The 25,714-nt window shown below is 41.5% G+C and overlaps 1 protein-coding gene across 2 annotated transcripts in view; it reads right to left on the bottom strand.

The window, feature by feature from the left end:
- The window catches only part of NGEF (neuronal guanine nucleotide exchange factor), a 979,475-nt gene that overhangs the window by 557,727 nt on the left and 396,034 nt on the right, over positions 1-25,714 (bottom strand). For both annotated transcript variants that reach the window (XM_085634692.1, XM_085634693.1), the window contains one exon: positions 22,425-22,555. In XM_085634692.1, the coding sequence (XP_085490818.1) occupies positions 22,425-22,555 (131 nt within the window). The remainder of the gene's footprint in view (positions 1-22,424; positions 22,556-25,714) is intronic.

Genomic DNA, 25,714 nt, shown 5'->3' with positions numbered 1-25,714 from the left:
TGTTTTGTTGTCGGCGTTTGACGTTGTGAGAATTACGTCATTACGTCTACAAACGTACCGGGAGACAAGGGGGATGTAGTTCCTTGTAACCACAACACTGCGGACGAGTATACATCACCTAGACCATTCTCCCTGACACAAGGCATAAAAATAATAAATGAAATAAATTAAAGGTGAGATAAAATAACGTGTTTTTACAAGGGTGCTATGACACCACAGTTGAAGCCCACATAGTGTGCCTGCTTCTTCGATTGATACTTGAACGCTTATTATTGGGGAATTTTCACACCGCAATGACAGCGAACTAGTTGGTAGAATACCAATAGTGATGCCTATGATTTATTCGTATTCAGCTCGTAGTGAGGAAAAATAGGGGAGTTTTTTTTCGGTATATTCCGCGTGTTATTATTGAAGGGACTTCCTTTTTGTAGGAGATGATAAACCGGAGTCAAAAATATTCTTTATATATATAAAGGATGTTATGTATATATATATGTATGCCCTTCAACGAAGGGAGGATAAGTTGGGCATAGCATAACGTGTACAAATGCTATTATTAGGAATCTGGACCAATATTCATGTGGCCGCCATATAAGAGTCCCCAAGTTGGATAGACAGTTTTAGGGCGCGTATTTAATAAACAAGGAACAGAAAGGTGGCCTAGTTGTGAAAAACCCTTTTTCCTTCATTTATTTAGTTGGTTCCAGGGTATACAATCATTAAGGCCCCTTTCATGGGTTTTTAATCGATGGACCCAACGTTGTTCGCGCTCTAGGAGTTTGTGTTGGAGGTTGTTTACATGTTTGATCTTTTCTATGATGGTCCACTTTATCTCTGTGTCTTTATGTTTTTTCTCATTATAGTGCGCAGTCAGTTTTGTTGCTGTTATTGCACGTCTTATTGTGCTCCTGTGTTCACTAATGCGTAATTTTACTTTTCGGCTTGTCATACCAATATACATTAGATCGCACGGGCACTTGATCATATAGATCACTGCTTCAGAATTACAGTTGGTGTGAGTTCTCTGTTCCCATGGAGAGTGTAATCCCAGATTTATTACTTTGGTGTGTTCTGTGAATGGACATGCTACACATGTGCCACATGGGTAGTGTCCCGTAACCTGAGGTGTACTCCAGAGGGTTGATTGACTGGTGATTTTCGGTGTATATGTGTCAGTATGTACCAGTAAATCTCGTAGACTTGTGTTCCTTTTGAATGAGAACATGGGTTTCTCAAACGTTATTGTATTCGATGTCAGGATGGACCATTTTTTGTTTATTATCTTCTTTAGGTCATTAGAAGATGTGTTATATGTTGTAACACATATCAATTGGTCAATTGCATTTTTTACAAATCATAATGGCAATTAAAGACTTTTAGGTCGTGGTAAAAGACTTAAATCTCCGTGTGTGTCAACAAATCTAATACGGAACTACAAGCCCCATGGTTCCGGGTACGTAATTAACGTCATTACGTACGAGGATACGCGCCCAGGACGGCCTACCGATTTGTTCCTATGACAACTCACGGGTATTAAAACACGGTCCCTTCGCTTTACAAACGCGAAAGCCGGGGACCGGAGCCAAGTAGGTGTGCACGCGGGGCAGGACTTTTGAGGAAGTAAGTTATAGACTGGCAACTTCCAATCCGATCGCCAAAACTTTTATCCGTCGTTTCTCTATATGGGGAATACGAGGGATTCGACCTTTTGAGGTTAGAGAAAATCCACTCACCATATTTGTTTACATTTCCCTTAACCTTCTGGGGTCACTATTTTAGGGTTTGACTACAAAGCTACCCCTAGATGCTTTACGGTCCCCTGAGACACAGAAACCATTCAAGAATTGGGTAAGGGACTGTGATCTTTGTATTGTTTATTGTTTTTAATGCACAGAATCAGGAGGGATAATGATAAATACAACAAGATTACGATTACCGCTATTCTTCTCACAAACACGGTACGAATGTGGAATGAATGTGAGGCATGGAGTGTGTTACTAGTATAAGCATAGACATACTGACATAAATTAAGATCAGTTTATTGAGTACCACTGCCACCCCACCAATCATCTGTCACGTAACAGCATTATGTGATGATAAGCACGTGAGTGGCACAAGTTTGGAAGCAATTGATTACCACTATGTCATAGACACAAATTGGCACAAGTGGTTTATTAATTAGTTCCAGAGCACGCAATGTGGGACAAAGTCTTGAAGAGAAACAATGACATTACTATAAAATGTATGTTGCTTTTGTCTTTGTTTTTCTTTGTTGTCTATCTTTTCTTTACAGATGGAGTACAATTCATGATTGGTAAATTATCAATCATCATTACAAGGAGCAGCTACTCTGCCCTTGCATCGCATACAGGATAGGGAAACCCCTTTTATCCTGGTTCCTAGGGAGGCCAAAACCTAGCCCTGATGAAAGTCCAGGACCCATAAGGCCATTACAGGACTGAAACATGTTGGCACTAGGGTCTTAGGACCATAAGATTCCTTATAAGACCCAACATTTGTTTTTTTAGTTACCCAAACAGACCCAAGAATAAAGGGAAACCGGGGATCTGTTTGAGGTATTTTAATTTATTCAGCCCCCCAGGTCACCAACTTCTATCAAGAGCTCCCAATACTGTGGTTGAGCCCACCCCGACTTTTAGGCGTCGGGGTGACCCGATGATGAAGCATGACACCACTAGGGTGTGTGAGGGTAAATAAACAAAAAGGAAGACTTTTCCTTGCTCACCTGTTGGTGAAGACGTAGGTATTTACTCTATTTAGATCCTTCACATCTCTCCCCACTAAAGTGCACCCATATCAACTACGGTTGATCCGTTAGAGTAATTTAAGTGAGCAAGTGATTATATCATAGGAGGAGTTACTCTAACTTGATATCCTCTTTACCCCTCCAGGTAATGAAAAAAAGTGTTTTTCTAGTTTACCTTTAAAGTGAATATATTATTAGCGCAGCGCACAGCTGCAGGGTGTATCAACAGAAATTATCTGTAACATAAGCCACTGTATGTTTTTCTAATAACCCTCATTTGCACTCACACTCAATTCACGCGCCTAACTAAGAGTAACAAGACTCTTTCCCTCCTTTTAACAATATACTAAAGATACAGTTAATCATCTAATTGTATAAATATGGCAGAACAACTGGGTATTGGCTACTCAGACGATATAGCATCTGCCATTCTAGCAGGACCATCACTATTATCGGACACGAACATCAGTCAGAACCTCTCCCAAGCTCAGAACTGGGATGAGCTGAAGGAATTAAAACGTAACCAAATGAAAATCTTGTTACATGGAGCCATCATGACAGAGTACCTAAGAGGCAATACAGCACCAACAGGATTACTTGTCACCAATGCACCTAGGATCTTTCTCGAAGACCCCCAATTTAAAAAAGAATGGTCTTTAATTGCGTGGAGATGCTCGCGCGATTGGCTCATTTTAATCATCAATACAGCTAAACGTTTAGCAGATGCTCTTTTGATCAAAATTAAAATAAGTGAGGATTCACTTGTGACAGAGATAAAACTATCCCTATATAAGAAAAAACTTAAGGAAGTGAATAAGGAGATAAGTGAACATAAAGATTATCTCATGCAAAGTAAAATCAACAAACTACAGAAAGACCTGAAAAAGTTCAGTCATGAAAAGGTCTATCCTTACATCCGAGACGACTATAAAGGTCAAGAAAATTCGGACTCAGGATCTGTATATAGTGAACAGACGGGATCATCGGATTCTGACTATGATAACTGGTCTAGTGACGGATCAAATAAGAGCAGGCGAGGCAGGGGCAGAAGACCACGGAGAGGCAACTACAACCAGAGATATGGACACCAGCAGATGTACCCATGGCCCGCCCCATTTGGACCAATCCCATTCCAAGGCCCGACCCAGTTCCCTATGGGTCCCTACTACCAGCCCGACTACAACCAACGTTTTTTAGGACAGGGCGGCAGGAGAGGCAGACGTGGAAGAAGAGGGAACAAAAGAGTGCAATGGGAAGAAGATCGGAGCACCATGAACACACGGAGCAACACCAGGGACCAACAACCAGGAACGAGCAGCATGAGAGACTAGTGGTAAATTTGACGGACGTCATTCTTACTACAGATGAAGAAACTGTGCTGGAAAAAGGACTAGGGTTTGTACCCACGTCACATTTGGACAAATTCCGATTACGATGTGAGTTGGGAGACTTCTTCCGGAAGATTCGCTTGAAAACATTCTTCAGGGACAAAGAGGACCCACATCTGGACGAAACACACAGGGATCTACGGTGCAAATCAACCTTTTATCCCCCTACCAACATGATGCCCCCAGAGGTACTCGCCTTTGAAGAAGCTGTAACGAAAGAGGTAGAATTGTTACAAATCAGGAGAAACACATTCAACAATCTGAGCAAGAAGGAACGAGAAGCCTTAACCTCCCTTCAGTCCAGAACTGATCTAATAATAAAACCGGCGGATAAAGGAGGGGCCACGGTTATCCAAAGTACTAGTGCCTACAGAACTGCATGTATGAATCTGCTGGCAGATACTAAGTACTACAAAAAGATTAATCGAGACCCTACACAACGGATCAAAACAACGATCTCCACGTTGACCGCGGATGCACTAGATAAGGATTGGATCACAAAGAAGGAACATGACTTCTTGAATCAGGAGGATCCAAGAACACCTCTTTTTTACACAATCCCGAAAATACACAAAGGGAAAATACCACCGCCAGGAAGACCAATTGTCTCTGGGATAGGGTCCATTCTCGAACCTTTATCAAAGTACACAGATTGGTTCCTACGACCTCTTGTAACGAAGATCAAGTCTTATGTACAGGACACTAAGCACCTTTTCAACCGACTGGAGGGGATACAATACAATCCAGATAAGAACATCCTATTCAGCCTTGACGTTGAGGCGCTATATACAAACATCCCTCAGACTGAGAGCATCAGGGTAGTTGAAGAGATCCTCAGAAAGGAAGAATGGCCATGGGCAGCGCCAATTGAATGGATCACCACCCTTATCCATTTAGCACTCACTGAAAACTTTTTTAAGTTTGAAAATCAGATATATCTACAAACTCACGGCACTTCGATGGGCAGTACTTTCGCCCCGAGCCTGGCCTGTCTATATGTGGGACACTTTGAAGACCAACATATATGGACACATAACCCGTTCTCTGCCAACATACGTTGTTGGTATAGATATATTGACGACGTCTTTCTGATTTGGGAAGGAGATACCACTGGTCTGGAAACATTCAAGAAATGGATCAATAGTTTGAATCCCCATCTACATTTCACTATGACTATGAATAAAGAAAGAATATCCTTTCTAGACGTAGTCTTCACAGCAAGTGAAGGTACCCTCAAGAACTCTCTGTTTACCAAAGCTACGGATAAAAACAGCCTACTCAGGTTCGATAGCGCACATCCACGCTCATTAAGAGAGAATCTACCGGTAGGCCAATTTTTAAGGGTTCGTAGAAATTGTACTGATCTGGAAACATACAAAAAGGAAGCGACCATCCTCACTAACAAACTTAAACAAAAATTGTACCCGAGAAAGATCATAGATAAAGCAAATAAGAGAGCCCGCAATACACCAAGAGAGGCATTGCTAGAGACCCATGAAAAGAAACACTGTGACCAATTGATATGTGTTACAACATATAACACATCTTCTAATGACCTAAAGAAGATAATAAACAAAAAATGGTCCATCCTGACATCGAATACAATAACGTTTGAGAAACCCATGTTCTCATTCAAAAGGAACACAAGTCTACGAGATTTACTGGTACATACTGACACATATACACCGAAAATCACCAGTCAATCAACCCTCTGGAGTACACCTCAGGTTACGGGACACTACCCATGTGGCACATGTGTAGCATGTCCATTCACAGAACACACCAAAGTAATAAATCTGGGATTACACTCTCCATGGGAACAGAGAACTCACACCAACTGTAATTCTGAAGCAGTGATCTATATGATCAAGTGCCCGTGCGATCTAATGTATATTGGTATGACAAGCCGAAAAGTAAAATTACGCATTAGTGAACACAGGAGCACAATAAGACGTACAATAACAGCAACAAAACTGACTGCGCACTATAATGAGAAAAAACAAAGACACAGAGATAAAGTGGACCATCATAGAAAAGATCAAACATGTAAACAACCTCCAACACAAACTCCTAGAGCGCGAACAACGTTGGGTCCATCGATTAAAAACCCATGAAAGGGGCCTTAATGATTGTATACCCTGGAACCAACTAAATAAATGAAGGAAAAAGGGTTTTTCACAACTAGGCCACCTTTCTGTTCCTTGTTTATTAAATACGCGCCCTAAAACTGTCTATCCAACTTGGGGACTCTTATATGGCGGCCACATGAATATTGGTCCAGATTCCTAATAATAGCATTTGTACACGTTATGCTATGCCCAACTTATCCTCCCTTCGTTGAAGGGCATACATATATATATACATAACATCCTTTATATATATAAAGAATATTTTTGACTCCGGTTTATCATCTCCTACAAAAAGGAAGTCCCTTCAATAATAACACGCGGAATATACCGAAAAAAAACTCCCCTATTTTTCCTCACTACGAGCTGAATACGAATAAATCATAGGCATCACTATTGGTATTCTACCAACTAGTTCGCTGTCATTGCGGTGTGAAAATTCCCCAATAATAAGCGTTCAAGTATCAATCGAAGAAGCAGGCACACTATGTGGGCTTCAACTGTGGTGTCATAGCACCCTTGTAAAAACACGTTATTTTATCTCACCTTTAATTTATTTCATTTATTATTTTTATGCCTTGTGTCAGGGAGAATGGTCTAGGTGATGTATACTCGTCCGCAGTGTTGTGGTTACAAGGAACTACATCCCCCTTGTCTCCCGGTACGTTTGTAGACGTAATGACGTAATTCTCACAACGTCAAACGCCGACAACAAAACAATATGTCAATAACAACAGTCTGCATATATTGCTCTTATATTGCATTTTTTACAAATCATAATGGCAATTAAAGACTTTTAGGTCGTGGTAAAAGACTTAAATCTCCGTGTGTGTCAACAAATCTAATACGGAACTACAAGCCCCATGGTTCCGGGTACGTAATTAACGTCATTACGTACGAGGATACGCGCCCAGGACGGCCTACCGATTTGTTCCTATGACAACTCACGGGTATTAAAACACGGTCCCTTCGCTTTACAAACGCGAAAGCCGGGGACCGGAGCCAAGTAGGTGTGCACGCGGGGCAGGACTTTTGAGGAAGTAAGTTATAGACTGGCAACTTCCAATCCGATCGCCAAAACTTTTATCCGTCGTTTCTCTATATGGGGAATACGAGGGATTCGACCTTTTGAGGTTAGAGAAAATCCACTCACCATATTTGTTTACATTTCCCTTAACCTTCTGGGGTCACTATTTTAGGGTTTGACTACAAAGCTACCCCTAGATGCTTTACGGTCCCCTGAGACACAGAAACCATTCAAGAATTGGGTAAGGGACTGTGATCTTTGTATTGTTTATTGTTTTCAATGCACAGAATCAGGAGGGATAATGATAAATACAACAAGATTACGATTACCGCTATTCTTCTCACAAACACGGTACGAATGTGGAATGAATGTGAGGCATGGAGTGTGTTACTAGTATAAGCATAGACATACTGACATAAATTAAGATCAGTTTATTGAGTACCACTGCCACCCCACCAATCATCTGTCACGTAACAGCATTATGTGATGATAAGCACGTGAGTGGCACAAGTTTGGAAGCAATTGATTACCACTATGTCATAGACACAAATTGGCACAAGTGGTTTATTAATTAGTTCCAGAGCACGCAATGTGGGACAAAGTCTTGAAGAGAAACAATGACATTACTATAAAATGTATGTTGCTTTTGTCTTTGTTTTTCTTTGTTGTCTATCTTTTCTTTACAGATGGAGTACAATTCATGATTGGTAAATTATCAATCATCATTACAAGGAGCAGCTACTCTGCCCTTGCATCGCATACAGGATAGGGAAACCCCTTTTATCCTGGTTCCTAGGGAGGCCAAAACCTAGCCCTGATGAAAGTCCAGGACCCATAAGGCCATTACAGGACTGAAACATGTTGGCACTAGGGTCTTAGGACCATAAGATTCCTTATAAGACCCAACATTTGTTTTTTTAGTTACCCAAACAGACCCAAGAATAAAGGGAAACCGGGGATCTGTTTGAGGTATTTTAATTTATTCAGCCCCCCAGGTCACCAACTTCTATCAAGAGCTCCCAATACTGTGGTTGAGCCCACCCCGACTTTTAGGCGTCGGGGTGACCCGATGATGAAGCATGACACCACTAGGGTGTGTGAGGGTAAATAAACAAAAAGGAAGACTTTTCCTTGCTCACCTGTTGGTGAAGACGTAGGTATTTACTCTATTTAGATCCTTCACATCTCTCCCCACTAAAGTGCACCCATATCAACTACGGTTGATCCGTTAGAGTAATTTAAGTGAGCAAGTGATTATATCATAGGAGGAGTTACTCTAACTTGATATCCTCTTTACCCCTCCAGGTAATGAAAAAAAGTGTTTTTCTAGTTTACCTTTAAAGTGAATATATTATTAGCGCAGCGCACAGCTGCAGGGTGTATCAACAGAAATTATCTGTAACATAAGCCACTGTATGTTTTTCTAATAACCCTCATTTGCACTCACACTCAATTCACGCGCCTAACTAAGAGTAACAAGACTCTTTCCCTCCTTTTAACAATATACTAAAGATACAGTTAATCATCTAATTGTATAAATATGGCAGAACAACTGGGTATTGGCTACTCAGACGATATAGCATCTGCCATTCTAGCAGGACCATCACTATTATCGGACACGAACATCAGTCAGAACCTCTCCCAAGCTCAGAACTGGGATGAGCTGAAGGAATTAAAACGTAACCAAATGAAAATCTTGTTACATGGAGCCATCATGACAGAGTACCTAAGAGGCAATACAGCACCAACAGGATTACTTGTCACCAATGCACCTAGGATCTTTCTCGAAGACCCCCAATTTAAAAAAGAATGGTCTTTAATTGCGTGGAGATGCTCGCGCGATTGGCTCATTTTAATCATCAATACAGCTAAACGTTTAGCAGATGCTCTTTTGATCAAAATTAAAATAAGTGAGGATTCACTTGTGACAGAGATAAAACTATCCCTATATAAGAAAAAACTTGAGGAAGTGAATAAGGAGATAAGTGAACATAAAGATTATCTCATGCAAAGTAAAATCAACAAACTACAGAAAGACCTGAAAAAGTTCAGTCATGAAAAGGTCTATCCTTACATCCGAGACGACTATAAAGGTCAAGAAAATTCGGACTCAGGATCTGTATATAGTGAACAGACGGGATCATCGGATTCTGACTATGATAACTGGTCTAGTGACGGATCAAATAAGAGCAGGCGAGGCAGGGGCAGAAGACCACGGAGAGGCAACTACAACCAGAGATATGGACACCAGCAGATGTACCCATGGCCCGCCCCATTTGGACCAATCCCATTCCAAGGCCCGACCCAGTTCCCTATGGGTCCCTACTACCAGCCCGACTACAACCAACGTTTTTTAGGACAGGGCGGCAGGAGAGGCAGACGTGGAAGAAGAGGGAACAAAAGAGTGCAATGGGAAGAAGATCGGAGCACCATGAACACACGGAGCAACACCAGGGACCAACAACCAGGAACGAGCAGCATGAGAGACTAGTGGTAAATTTGACGGACGTCATTCTTACTACAGATGAAGAAACTGTGCTGGAAAAAGGACTAGGGTTTGTACCCACGTCACATTTGGACAAATTCCGATTACGATGTGAGTTGGGAGACTTTTTCCGGAAGATTCGCTTGAAAACATTCTTCAGGGACAAAGAGGACCCACATCTGGACGAAACACACACGGATCTACGGTGCAAATCAACCTTTTATCCCCCTACCAACATGATGCCCCCAGAGGTACTCGCCTTTGAAGAAACTGTAACGAAAGAGGTAGAATTGTTACAAATCAGGAGAAACACATTCAACAATCTGAGCAAGAAGGAACGAGAAGCCTTAACCTCCCTTCAGTCCAGAACTGATCTAATAATAAAACCGGCGGATAAAGGAGGGGCCACGGTTATCCAAAGTACTAGTGCCTACAGAACTGCATGTATGAATCTGCTGGCAGATACTAAGTACTACAAAAAGATTAATCGAGACCCTACACAACGGATCAAAACAACGATCTCCACGTTGACCGCGGATGCACTAGATAAGGATTGGATCACAAAGAAGGAACATGACTTCTTGAATCAGGAGGATCCAAGAACACCTCTTTTTTACACAATCCCGAAAATACACAAAGGGAAAATACCACCGCCAGGAAGACCAATTGTCTCTGGGATAGGGTCCATTCTCGAACCTTTATCAAAGTACACAGATTGGTTCCTACGACCTCTTGTAACGAAGATCAAGTCTTATGTACAGGACACTAAGCACCTTTTCAACCGACTGGAGGGGATACAATACAATCCAGATAAGAACATCCTGGTCAGCCTTGACGTTGAGGCGCTATATACAAACATCCCTCAGACTGAGAGCATCAGGGTAGTTGAAGAGATCCTCAGAAAGGAAGAATGGCCATGGGCAGCGCCAATTGAATGGATCACCACCCTTATCCATTTAGCACTCACTGAAAACTTTTTTAAGTTTGAAAATCAGATATATCTACAAACTCACGGCACTTCGATGGGCAGTACTTTCGCCCCGAGCCTGGCCTGTCTATATGTGGGACACTTTGAAGACCAACATATATGGACACATAACCCGTTCTCTGCCAACATACGTTGTTGGTATAGATATATTGACGACGTCTTTCTGATTTGGGAAGGAGATACCACTGGTCTGGAAACATTCAAGAAATGGATCAATAGTTTGAATCCCCATCTACATTTCACTATGACTATGAATAAAGAAAGAATATCCTTTCTAGACGTAGTCTTCACAGCAAGTGAAGGTACCCTCAAGAACTCTCTGTTTACCAAAGCTACGGATAAAAACAGCCTACTCAGGTTCGATAGCGCACATCCACGCTCATTAAGAGAGAATCTACCGGTAGGCCAATTTTTAAGGGTTCGTAGAAATTGTACTGATCTGGAAACATACAAAAAGGAAGCGACCATCCTCACCAACAAACTTAAACAAAAATTGTACCCGAGAAAGATCATAGATAAAGCAAATAAGAGAGCCCGCAATACACCAAGAGAGGCATTGCTAGAGACCCATGAAAAGAAACACTGTGACCAATTGATATGTGTTACAACATATAACACATCTTCTAATGACCTAAAGAAGATAATAAACAAAAAATGGTCCATCCTGACATCGAATACAATAACGTTTGAGAAACCCATGTTCTCATTCAAAAGGAACACAAGTCTACGAGATTTACTGGTACATACTGACACATATACACCGAAAATCACCAGTCAATCAACGCTCTGGAGTACACCTCAGGTTACGGGACACTACCCATGTGGCACATGTGTAGCATGTCCATTCACAGAACACACCAAAGTAATAAATCTGGGATTACACTCTCCATGGGAACAGAGAACTCACACCAACTGTAATTCTGAAGCAGTGATCTATATGATCAAGTGCCCGTGCGATCTAATGTATATTGGTATGACAAGCCGAAAAGTAAAATTACGCATTAGTGAACACAGGAGCACAATAAGACGTGCAATAACAGCAACAAAACTGACTGCGCACTATAATGAGAAAAAACATAAAGACACAGAGATAAAGTGGACCATCATAGAAAAGATCAAACATGTAAACAACCTCCAACACAAACTCCTAGAGCGCGAACAACGTTGGGTCCATCGATTAAAAACCCATGAAAGGGGCCTTAATGATTGTATACCCTGGAACCAACTAAATAAATGAAGGAAAAAGGGTTTTTCACAACTAGGCCACCTTTCTGTTCCTTGTTTATTAAATACGCGCCCTAAAACTGTCTATCCAACTTGGGGACTCTTATATGGCGGCCACATGAATATTGGTCCAGATTCCTAATAATAGCATTTGTACACGTTATGCTATGCCCAACTTATCCTCCCTTCGTTGAAGGGCATACATATATATATACATAACATCCTTTATATATATAAAGAATATTTTTGACTCCGGTTTATCATCTCCTACAAAAAGGAAGTCCCTTCAATAATAACACGCGGAATATACCGAAAAAAAACTCCCCTATTTTTCCTCACTACGAGCTGAATACGAATAAATCATAGGCATCACTATTGGTATTCTACCAACTAGTTCGCTGTCATTGCGGTGTGAAAATTCCCCAATAATAAGCGTTCAAGTATCAATCGAAGAAGCAGGCACACTATGTGGGCTTCAACTGTGGTGTCATAGCACCCTTGTAAAAACACGTTATATTATCTCACCTTTAATTTATTTCATTTATTATTTTTATGCCTTGTGTCAGGGAGAATGGTCTAGGTGATGTATACTCGTCCGCAGTGTTGTGGTTACAAGGAACTACATCCCCCTTGTCTCCCGGTACGTTTGTAGACGTAATGACGTAATTCTCACAACGTCAAACGCCGACAACAAAACAATATGTCAATAACAACAGTCTGCATATATTGCTCTTATATTGCATTTTTTACAAATCATAATGGCAATTAAAGACTTTTAGGTCGTGGTAAAAGACTTAAATCTCCGTGTGTGTCAACAAATCTAATACGGAACTACAAGCCCCATGGTTCCGGGTACGTAATTAACGTCATTACGTACGAGGATACGCGCCCAGGACGGCCTACCGATTTGTTCCTATGACAACTCACGGGTATTAAAACACGGTCCCTTCGCTTTACAAACGCGAAAGCCGGGGACCGGAGCCAAGTAGGTGTGCACGCGGGGCAGGACTTTTGAGGAAGTAAGTTATAGACTGGCAACTTCCAATCCGATCGCCAAAACTTTTATCCGTTGTTTCTCTATATGGGGAATACGAGGGATTCGACCTTTTGAGGTTAGAGAAAATCCACTCACCATATTTGTTTACATTTCCCTTAACCTTCTGGGGTCACTATTTTAGGGTTTGACTACAAAGCTACCCCTAGATGCTTTACGGTCCCCTGAGACACAGAAACCATTCAAGAATTGGGTAAGGGACTGTGATCTTTGTATTGTTTATTGTTTTTAATGCACAAAATCAGGAGGGATAATGATAAATACAACAAGATTACGATTACCGCTATTCTTCTCACAAACACGGTACGAATGTGGAATGACTGTGAGGCATGGAGTGTGTTACTAGTATAAGCATAGACATACTGACATAAATTAAGATCAGTTTATTGAGTACCACTGCCACCCCACCAATCATCTGTCACGTAACAGCATTATGTGATGATAAGCACGTGAGTGGCACAAGTTTGGAAGCAATTGATTACCACTATGTCATAGACACAAATTGGCACAAGTGGTTTATTAATTAGTTCCAGAGCACGCAATGTGGGACAAAGTCTTGAAGAGAAACAATGACATTACTATAAAATGTATGTTGCTTTTGTCTTTGTTTTTCTTTGTTGTCTATCTTTTCTTTACAGATGGAGTACAATTCATCCGTTAGAGTAATTTAAGTGAGCAAGTGATTATATCATAGGAGGAGTTACTCTAACTTGATATCCTCTTTACCCCTCCAGGTAATGAAAAAAAGTGTTTTTCTAGTTTACCTTTAAAGTGAATATAAAATGAGTGTACGTCTAATAAGAAGAGGTACTCATAGCCCCTCCATTGGGGTGCTGCCCATTCTAGTAACTGTATTAAAAAACCTACAGATAAAAATATACAAGAGACCCCACAATTGGCTCCACTAGATTGTCCACTCGGAGGCATCGCTTGGTGAATCACAAGGAGGAGGATACAACCTACACAGGGTACAATAATGGTCTCTGAGTGGTTTTAAAATCCGAACAAGAGGAAAACAACACTACAACTAAAAGTCGCTATTTAGGATATGGTGATGGTTAGTGATGTGGGTCTCAAGAAAACCTACGCTGCAAGAATGCCTATCACCTCTGGACTCTATGCCAGAAGGAATAACTGAGAAAGAGCTCAATCGAGCTGTTCAGACTAATCAGAAAAATGGGGTAAAGAAAAAGAGCATAGGAAATACCCAAAGGTTTCTTAGAATGACATCTGCTACAAGCCAATAGCAAAGTAGCTAAGATGTTGAGCGCTGGACAATGGCTCAGAGTGGGAATCAGAAGAAGATGAAACAGACAAGATAGAGATGATAGAAGAGATATTTAAATCCATCAAGGACACTCAAACCTCAGCCACACTGTGTGAATTGGGGAAAACAATGAGTCTTAATTCCTCATTGAACAATGCCATGAGGACAACAGTCAAAATCCAGTAGGCTGCCAAATTTAAGACTCGTAAATTAGTGACACACCAGAAAATAATAGACCAGGAATTGCAAGAGAGTCATATCACATCAAGACTCTAAAATTGCATCATCACAGAAGTCAATGAATAAAACTATCACAGACTTAGCCTCAGTTTAAACCACTGTGAAGGTGAATGCAGGAGGTATCCCCATATTAAGTAAAAAAACAAGATCATTGAAATGGCTTGTGGAAATGTTAGAAAACCAATCAAAGAGAAATAATTTAAGGATCATGGGCATCCAGGAAACAATCAAAATATATAAGGATCTATATACCTCAAAGATAGCCTGACTCTCTTCTTCTATATAAACAATCGGCAATGTTGATTTTAGTAAAGACAAATGGAGGGTGCATCAGCTAAAGCACAAAATCCAGCTAACCCCAAAAACTCTTCACAAACACTGTAATTATAATAGTGTGGAGAGAGAATTTGCATAAACCAGCAGACACCTATCATGGAACATAAATCAGATACTGATGTGCTCTGTTTTTCTCACAAAATGTAATCGATAAGAAGTTTTCAGAGAATAAGGCTAAAGTCAATAGGGGACACAGCAGGTGTCTGGTGGGACAGGCTACTAGTCTTAGACTTCCATGTATCCCTACAGAAACACAAGTACACAGTTCTCTACATTACAAATTTGTTTGGACTTCCTAATCTGGAAAACAATAATCAATTTAAAAGATTAGTTTGATAGTCAAGGTAGTTAGAATCATTTAGCAAACAGGCAACTTATACAAACTCACACAAATGATCTTTTAATTTTATAATCAATTGAAGGCGGTTGTTCAGGCACCAGACATATCCACAGAGTCTTGAAAAACTTAACACTCATTCATGTCAGCAGACTAATCTTCTGAATCTTTTGAAAATATAATAGCTCATTTTTATGACAAATTTTAGATGACTAAGATGTCCTGTTATTCTGAATAGATAGAAAATCTAACGTTCATATGAGGCAGAGAGAACATACAAACCGATTACATTCTTTGGGAAGTAGCACTGGATTTAATTTAGCCACCTTAACTACTGAATAATACACTATGCAATTCTGTCTAACAGTGCTTCACTTTTACACCACTCCTTTTGATTCGAATGAAATATCCAGATTGGTATCACCCCATATCAGCCAGGCTAGCTTGAATCAAGTGGCACAGCAAGCAGGAAACCCACGTCTGGACATACCGTTGACCACTTAGGGCTCGCTATGCCACTGGATTCAAGCTAGCCTGGCTGATGAGGGGTGATACCGCGAAACCGGTCCCAGGACACTTGTTGTTTGGTCCAGGGAGGACCTGGCTTAGCAGTTCAGGCTGGACTGCTCCCATGGGGAGCAGGGTGAGGACTAATTTGCAAATGGTTGGGTCCAATCTGTGGTGGCATGGTGAGCAAAAAAGCAATGGAATTAGCCCAGATCTGTTACTGGGGGTGAATGTTTGACAATATGCAGCATTCCATCAATCATCTTTTTGTGTTGCTTGAGTCGCCCTAAGTAGCAAGGGTATGCCCAGACGTAGGTCCCATGCTCGCTATGCCACTGGATTCAAGCTAGTCTGGCTGATGAGGGGTGATACCCTGAAACTGGTCCCAGAATGTTTATTTTCCAAACTCAAACTAGCCTGGCAGTTCGGGCTGGACTGTTCCCATGTAGAGCAGGGTCAGGACTGATTTGCATATGGCATGGATTAAATTGAAGTGGCATGATGAGCAAAAAACAATGGATTTAACTCAGACCTGTGACTGTGGGTGAATGATTGACAATGTGCAGCATTCTGTCCATCATCTTTTTGTGTTGCAACGTCATCTGAATTTGCCAGTTCTTTTAGATCTAAATTATGGAGACTTAGTAGCCTACGAAAAGTAGCTTTCTTAAGCGCTTGAATATAAGTATCTAAGTGAAAAGCAAAATGAAAGGGGGAATGAGGACAGCCTTGCCTTATACCTCAGTGGATCTGAATTAGCTCTGTCAGACCACCCCTGTAAACAATCCGTGCCATTGGAGATCTATATAAGGCCCTGATTTGACCTGTAAACACAAGACCAAAGCCAAAAAATGCATGACTGATCCCAAGAACCACCAGGAGAGCCTGTTAAACAGGAGCAACGCGGCGGGTCTATTTTGCACTCCAGCAACATAGAAAGTGGTTATTACTGTATTTATATGTGAATTGGTATCTCTGGAAGGAATGAACACATTCTGCAATGGATCAACCAAATATTAAATGACTCTGGCCAGATGATTGAAGGTTATTCTGAATATATCTAACAATCAGAATTATTGAGAGAGTGTGGCCATTTATCGGTATCTTTTTCAAGAATTAAGGCAAAAAAGTTTTCTCCCAAAGATACTGAAAACTTTTCTAAAAGGCAATAAATGAATTAAACACTTTGACCATAACTGGGATGCAGTCCTTTGTGAAATTTTAATAAAGACATTTCAAAAGGTATCTTATCTGGACCAGTGGCTTTGCGAAGTGCCATTTGTGAAATTGCCTTTTCTATTTCAAATTCAGATATTGGGGCCTCCAAAATAACCCACTAACTAGGTTTCACATCCAGCGCTGGGAATGCCTGTAATAAGCAGCAGTCTGTTCCTGAGGGTCAAACAATCCTCTTCATAAAAACTAGAATAAAATGTTCAAAAGACCTCATCTCGACAGGATCCAAAACCAAATCCCCAGCGCAATTTTCAATTTGAACATTAGGGTTTTCGTGTTTTTTGTCTTAATATAAAAGCTTGTGCACATCCAATCTCATTTTTTTTAAATCTAGAATTATGGTAGGCATGTGTCTTTCTTTTTATTAGCCCTATCCCCTATCCTTTTTTAAGAGTTGTCTGTATAGTATTGGTTTGTTCCAATACTATCAATGATCCTTCAATAAACTGTTGACTGGCATAGTTGGTGTATTAAATTTTCAGCTCCAGCAACGTCCGCTGGATCAGGGCCTTCAACCGTTTCTCCTGCACCTTCCAAATGATAAAATTAGGTGTCTGCCCCTGGACAGAAGCTTTCAATGGTTCCCATACCATGAGCCCCATACCATCAGAATAGAAGTTGAGCTCAACTTTGCCTCTGTGAAGTCAGCAAGCTTATTTTCCATTATGTCTATATGTGCTTATCTAGAAGGAGCTTGCAATCAAATTTCCAACAAGGGGAATTGCTACCGGAATGAAGAAATTGTCTCTTCATATATAGGGATAAAGGGTTTTGTTCTGACACCACTGGGTGTCTTAGCAGGATGTCTAGATTGGAGGCCAGAGTATGGCAGACAAGAAGCATATCAATCTGAGAAACAGACTTATGTGGTGCCGAGTAATAGGTAAACCTATATTCCAAGGGTAGGCAGTTTTGACAGGTATCAACTAAGGCATTTGATTCCATGATTTGTTTTACGTCTATGATTCGCACTGTGGGATTCAGCAGGAAAAGTGTCACGTCCTGGCTGCAGGACAACGTTAAAATCCCCACTAATTATAATGGGATCTGGCCATTGATGAAGCTCACCCCAACAGTAGATTAAAGATCAAGAAACCATCATTGTTAGGACCGTAAACAGAACAGATAGTAAGTTGAATGCCCCCCTTTTAGGTCTCGCCTAGGCAGCGCGCATGCGCTGCATAGGAGGAGACCTCTTGATATTGATTCGCTTTTTGGGCCAAAAACGTGCACGCGTTGCATTGCTTTCAATGGCAACGCGTGCACGTTTGGCGATTCCCTTGCGGGAGCGAGCTTTGAAACCATCTGTTTGTAATTAATAGATGGTTCCTGCTCGTTCCCGCAAGGGAAACAGGTGCAGGCTCCCTCCTCTCTCCCCGCCCCCTGCTGCCTCCTCCTCTTTCATCGCGAGGCGCGCGCGCTTGTCTTACAAGGCTTCGGCGCTTGCCTAGTCTTGCTAGAATTTAATTGTATTCTTACATAAGTGTCACTATTAATGTGCACAAAATGTGTACAAGTCGAATACAAGTAATGAGGCTTTCATCAGTTTCATGAGGGGGGGTGGGGACAGACTAGATGAAATGAGCTCTCCAGATTATGCTTGTTAGGGAAAAAAGGAAAAAGGTGAACAGTTAAATTTTTTTTTTTTTAAGTTGGATGATAAATTTAGCAATCAGTCAGCTGTCCATGCGCCATGTAAACCTGAAGTCCAGCTACATAATGTTAAAATTTACAACAGTTTAAGTTTACTCAGCTAAATATTTACAAGGAAAACATAGGTGAAAGTACCATGCTGAAGGTCAGTGTGCACGCTTTAAAACTAATATAGACTCAGAGGCATATTTCGTTCCATTTTGCTTCAGAAAAAGATCAGAAAATCATTCTCATTGCACATAATTAATTAGGACTTTTATTTTGCATGCCACAACTGTGGAGTTTTATAAAGTGGTCATATTCCCGTCTTCAGGAAAACCAGTTAATCATATTGACATTAATCCCCTACATGTGGCTCGGTTTTGTACAAATCAACAGTAATTAATTCATTTCAAAATCTACTTGCAGTCCAAGAGATGTGCGACACTTTCCTAGATCTGAGCATTTCAAGGAATAAAAGGTTTCTTGAGCTCCACTCCCAAACTCCTGCTAGACAAAAACTTGTAAACGTTAGCTTGTCATTGGTGAGAGGGAAAAAAGTAGACAACGCCCAATTCTTCGATCTGGGAAAGCAGAGAACAAGGCCTTGAGGGGTAGTTTTGGCCATAGTCCGTGCTGGGAACTGGATCACACCATTAAGCAATGACAAATGAGAATAGGAGGTAATTCAGACCTGATATGTTTGAGTACCTTTGCCAATTGGTACTGGATTAACTTGTAACACATTGCTCTTACCCTTCTCATATAAATCTTGCTCAGGAAAACAAGACTGTCTGCTCGTAAGAGTTTATGTCTGCCTGGAAAAGAATGGAGGACTTTCTCGCTCATGGATTCACTTGAATTATGCCATTAAAAAAGTACTATTGAGGTCAAGAGAGCTGACCTCTTGTACACCCACAAGACTAAGAGGGTCTAGGATCTTTCTGGAAAAAGAATTAGCAAGATCACTTGGAACTGGACTTTAGTCTGTGGTCCTCACTGAAAACGGGGAAAATAGTTTCTCTCTGATGAAACCTGTGGTGTAGCTTCCAGGGAGTAGTTGCTGGAAATATGGGGACATCTGTAGTAATAGGATAGATAATATAAAAATGTTGAAGAAAAAAAAAAGAGCTTCAGGGTAACCTTATGTACCCTTTAATGACCACGGCTGACAGACTGGCCTTCAAAAATGTTCCTAAGTGCTCAGGATAACCCAGAGAGTGGAGCAAGCCCCAATGCAGCCCGGTGGCTACAATTTCCATGACTGCCCCATTCAGGCCTTTCTATAGCATAGATGGTAACAACAGCTTGACTACAACAAGCATTGGCATAGCCAATAGGTCTCGCCTTTGGGACCTTATAAGTGTCTAGCCATGCAACAGTTGATGTTGTTGCACAAAGGATATTGTGCTGAATAACGAAATACTTATAAGGTCCCAAAAGCGAGACCTATTGGCTATGCCAATGCTTGTTTAACTGGGCAATTAACCAACAGCCTGAGACGTCCACTCTCACTTTAACTAAGCCCCATTCCGTACCCTGCACCAAAAGTACAATTCCTCGCTGTGGAACATAAACCCCGCCAACAGTTAAAGTCTCATAATCAAAATTAAGAAGTTTGTGGGCCTCTTTTGATGACAGATATGAGTCCTGTAGAGATAAAATATGCAGTTTTAACATAAGAAGCTCTTCTTTAACCATCCCAACCTTCTTTGCAGATTGCACATCATTAACATCCCAACACATAATATGTAAGTCCTGATTGCTACCCCAATTACTAATACCCCAAAAAAGCATAACATGTTTTTATTTGGACACTCTTTGCCTTTAACCAATTAATGCCTAACCTTTTTTAATTTTTTTACCGCAGTACCATATTCCTAACCCGCATCCCAAAATGTGGAAAAGAAATCTTATTATCATAAATAGACCCAAGCCTCCCCTGCCCTCCACCTCTGAACCCCTCCTCCCTCAAGACCTTGCCCACCCACCCCAACCAAACCACCAGTCATTCTACCCTCCCAAAAAGTGCCCGCACTCAAAGAGTACGAACTACACCTTCATCAATGGGATTTTGCCCTAGGAACCCAGACAAGTCACTACGAGGAAATCTCCCGGGCCCCTCCAGCCTGCCACTCTAAATAAAAAATAGAACTAAGCCCCAGGACCCTAATCAACAACTTAGAGGACAGGAAAGAGGGAGTCCACTAAGAAAATATAAATTGTAAATCGACACAGAAGTCAGAGTCCCAATATTACATGAAGAAATCCCAACCACGAGTCTCAGCCCCCACTGCGTTCAATATTCTTCTCCCATTGGCTAGGTATTTCCTGCACTTGGAATTAGTCATTACAAAAATAGTTATTGCCATTAAAATTAAATTTCAAGTTAGCGGTTCCAGCAAATAAATGTAGCCCTGATTGTTTGAATGCTGGCATCTACTCTCGAAGACATCTCTGCTCTACAGTCTTATGGCTACAATCCAGCCTAAAAAAAAAATCTGCGCTACAAGATCTAATCTGAGATTCCAAATACGCTGCCTGATAGATGAGCTGTCTCAAGATGATGCTGGTGCCAAAGGATGTACTAACAACAGACTTATCCTCCCACCATCTCTAAAATGTCACAGTTGCCAACATATGTCCAATCACTCAGGTCTTTATAGGCCAGTATTAGCAAACGGATGCTACTCCAAGCATTAGGAGCTGGCAGGTGAAACCACTAATCCCAGAGTAAAATCAGGATCAGATCAATGATTCACATCAGACATGTGGCAAGTTAAGATCCAGGTAACACCACTTGCTTTTAAGCAGCACTTGATGCACAGAAAAACATTTATAGAACTATTATCCCCCTTAGGAAAACTAAACTCTTGTTTGGCCTGCTGGATTCAGACTACGACCTGAGGCATTCCTGAAGATCTTTAAACTAGGATGGAGAGAGGGAATGTGTGGCTAGGCTGAAAGGGGGAAAAGAAAGGTTAGAGAGGAGGGAAAGCATGAAACCGAGGGAGGTGGGCTCCTGACAGGAGAAAGAGAGGAGGTAGGAGAGAGAGAAGAAAACGAGAGACTAGGCTAATCAGGAAAGCCTATTGAGAAGATGCAGGGGATGGTGGAGAGCGAGCTGGTGAAGAAAATATGAGAAAGGGCATAGAAAGATGGAATGGCATTGTGAAACAGAAACAGGGTAGAAAGCAGACGAAAAAGGAACAGATATGCAAATTTAAGACAGGGGAGAGTGGGCAGGTACAGGGAAGACATGAGAAAGTTAGTGATGACAAGAGAAACATGAGAGTGGACAGAAGAGGGAATCAATAGGAGGGTAAAGTGAAATAACCAAAAGGTATCTGAAGAGTAGGCAGTGGAGTTAGTGTGAGTAAAGTGGAGACTGTGGAAATGAGCGAAGATTGTCAATAAAAGGATTTTCATGTACTAGACAAAGTAACATTTTGCCGCCCCCAATGTGACAAAGACAACCATTAATGCTTACATGGCAATATGGTACTTTCCGTTATTGTACCCTACTTAGGTAACTACTACTGTCTTACCCTAGAAGCAGTCATGAATAAAGATAGAAAAAAGGTAGGAAAGTGGAAGGAGTGATGACTGACCATGTAATGTTGATATTAGACAAAGTAGAACGATGGGAAGGGGCGATTAGAAAAGGTGGATAGGAAAAACTCTGGAGAGATTTAGGAGAGGCAGAACGCAGTCAGGAGCCAAGAAAGACTTGGAAGGGAAGACAGGAGACCAGGAGAATGTAACAGGAAAGCATCATTCTCTATCTTAATGTTAAGTGCCTTCTCTTACCTATCTGAGCCATGAGGACCTTCCAGGAATCCACTGGGAGAGGGTAAGTAGGCTGGTCATCAGGTTGCATCTCTCCAGATTTCTGGCATTCCTCTTGGATAACACGGGGCACACTGGAAGTGCGAGGGTCTCTGTTAGGAAAGAGAAAGGTAGGAAACATGAGGCAGGTGTGAGGGAAAAGCAACTGGAAGCGAAGGGCAATAACAGGTGAAAAAGCACAAAGGAAAGACAGCAAAACGGAGGTGGAAGAAGTTAAGCGGGAAAGGAAGCAAGAGGATAAGGCAAGCAGCAGCGAAAAGGCAAGTGGAAGAAAGGAGAGAGAAGCAGATAGAGCATGGGGTAAAGAAATCAGTAGGTGAGAGAAAGTAATTAAGACAGAAAGGAAAAAAAGATAATATTGATAAAGAAAAGACGATGCGACAAAGGGGAAATGGCTAAGAAGGATGAATTCAAAGCGAAGAGCAGGATAAGAGGCAAAGAGCTGTGACGGAAAGTCAAGCGACTGCCATCCCTGGCCTACGACTTTTTCTGAGATGTACACCGGTTCTGGATTGGTGCTATATTTTTGTGTGTGTTCTGTGTGCTTTTAAGAGTGTTTCCATCTGTGTGAATGTATGTGAAAGCAAGTCCACAAATGTAGTAAAGTTTGTTAATGTGTATCGCTGTGCGTATATGTGTCCTCAAACATGGATAAATGTGTGTGTAAGCACACATGTATGTGTGTCTGGATCTCTGTGTGGGCACCAAAGTGTTTATTTGTGTGTTGCTTGCCCTTTCCATTAGACGCTGCTCACCACTGAGTAATACGTGTACCTTCCCTTCCTACTTCTCACCACAGATCCTCCATTCTAGGGTAGATGACTATCTATGCAATGTGTAGGATTCTGACGCAAAAAATGGTGTAGAGCCAGTAGAGATGGACCCAGCCTTGTCTTGTTTGGGGGGGGCAGAATGGACCAAAGAAGGTGGTAGGAAACAGTTTCCTAAATAACGATGACCAGATCTTTGAGCCAATCGACTATTATTTATCTCACAACACCTTCCCTGCTACTTGGTTAGGATCTTACCACAACCGTGAAAATATCATTCTTACGCGCCCTCTCCACTCAACTGAACATTTGGTTAGCACAGGACACTCCCTTCTGGACCTTGGTCTTAGTGAAAGCACCACCCCTTTGTTCATCTGCCTCACAGTGATCACTGGACTCTGAACAGTCCGGGTATTGCTGATAAAAGCGGATAACCTCAGGACTCTAGATCTCTATCAAGTTTTCGGCTCCCTGTCACAACCCAGGTCCAGAAAGGGTTGTCTAGTGATTTAGCAGTAGTCGGGCCACTTTGTTACTGCTTACCAGCATTAGTCATGAAGCGACAAGTTTATCTGCCTTAGAAAGTTCACGACTTATATTCTGTGCTGCCACAACTTGGTTCTTGATCCAAATTAGTTCAACATGGTGACAAAATTACTTTTGAGTAAGAAATCACTTATGCCTATTTTTATCACATATGCGTATTTTCAGTCGCACTAAACCTGAACACCACCAACCCCACATTATAATCCAAACACATCCCTCAAAGAAAAAACATGAATTCATAAATTTACGTTTCATAAAATGTATCACTCCACTGCTCAAAGGAACATTCGCTTCCTTCTGCTGAAGGCTTTGCAGTGAGTGGGCAAGGTTATCTTTAAGCACAGACCACATTACCTAAACAAACGTTATCAGGGAAACATGGCAAAAGCCATAAAAGGAAGGAAGGAGAAAACAGGGCCAAGAAAAAATGGGTCAAATGGATGAGTTAAGCAGGAAGACAGAAAAGAGAAGAGGTAATACAGAAATAAGGTAAATGGAAGGACGGTGCTTGAAAAGTGATGCGGGTAAGGCAAAGCAAAGAAAATGAACCCAGAGTGAAGGTGAGCGAGAAGTATGGTGATAGGGAAAAGATCGCGAGAAGAAATGGGTGAAATAAAGTGGAAAGTGGGGGTAGATAAAGAGGTGGACACAGAAGAAAATGAGAGCATTTAGGGGGATGCTGAATCAGAAACAGAAAGAAGAGAAAGCAAAGGTTTGTGAAAGAGAGCAGTCATGGCTGTGTGTTGTGCCTGGCTGGGTCTCTAACTTGCCTTTTCAAAACCCTTTTCAGGGGAAACTCTCTGATGGCTATTTCTCCTTTCTCTTTCCGTGGCTCCAGCTAACATTTTAATCTCACCCGTGCTTCTTCGTGTGGGTAAAATAACCTCCATAGTGTGGTACACCGCCACCGATTGTGGTTATTTAACCCAAGATTGTCTCCTTAGACCTTGTTACAAGTTTATAGCGGCTATGTGGAAAAACAGTCTAATGATAAACAATATCGGCGTGAGACAAAGTGTCTGTCCATATCAACCCACATCACCTGAGCAATGACAAGATAGTTGCTATAGTCACCGCCTACCACTCCAGCTCATTGGAAGAGCCTGGGAGGCCTTCTGCAGTCTTTTTCTACAGATTGCTGAAGACAAACAGGCTTACCCAATATGTTTTTCAACTTCTGCAACCATGAAGAACTATCTGTATTTACAAAAGTTTTCCAACAAGCTCTAAAACATTTTAGGAGAATATGCCAATGCTAAAATACATACACACAGAGATATTTCTTCTGGGCTTGATGGACCGAGTGACACTTGGTGATCCTTTCCCCGTAATTTGCCTTTATGGAGACACTACATCAGAGAACAAACAATCTCAACCTATCTCTAGTCTTAGGCAATGCTGGACAAAGGGCAGAGCTGATTCCAAATAGGCAAGGGAACATTTTCAGGTTGTCAGGAAACTTCCAGTAGAGCACAGAAAGGAAAAGAGAGAATGTGAGGTGCAGTGTAAGGAAACTGACTTAGCTGGGGAGAAAATGCATCTCCCCGCTCACCAGGAGCTACAGTTTCAGATGGCAGCCCAAGTAAAAAGGAACATGCAGGGTCACACCCACGAGGGGGAAGACTTGAGGCAATCTGCTTAACAACATTTTATTGAGGCTGGGGGAGGGACAAAGGACCCAAAATGAAATTGTAGAGATTTTCTAGTGTAGAACCAGTAGGACATGTCCCCCCCTATGGTTCAGCAAAACAGGCATGTGTTCTTGCATTACAATAAGTTGTCATCCACCAATGGTCTTTCCATAGCTGGGGGACAGTAGCTACACTCGACCCGGTGGGGGTATAATTTGGGAGCAACCCTTATCAGAAGATCACAGTACATTGCTGGTGAGATTCATCAAAAGCCATGGAATACCTCCAACAGACCAAAACAGTT

The sequence above is a fragment of the Triturus cristatus genome, chromosome 11 (genome assembly GCF_964204655.1).
Source record: "Triturus cristatus chromosome 11, aTriCri1.1, whole genome shotgun sequence".
NCBI lineage: Eukaryota > Metazoa > Chordata > Amphibia > Caudata > Salamandridae > Triturus > Triturus cristatus.
The sequence above is the reverse complement of the archived record's forward strand: the minus strand, read 5'-3'. Positions and strand labels throughout refer to the sequence as shown.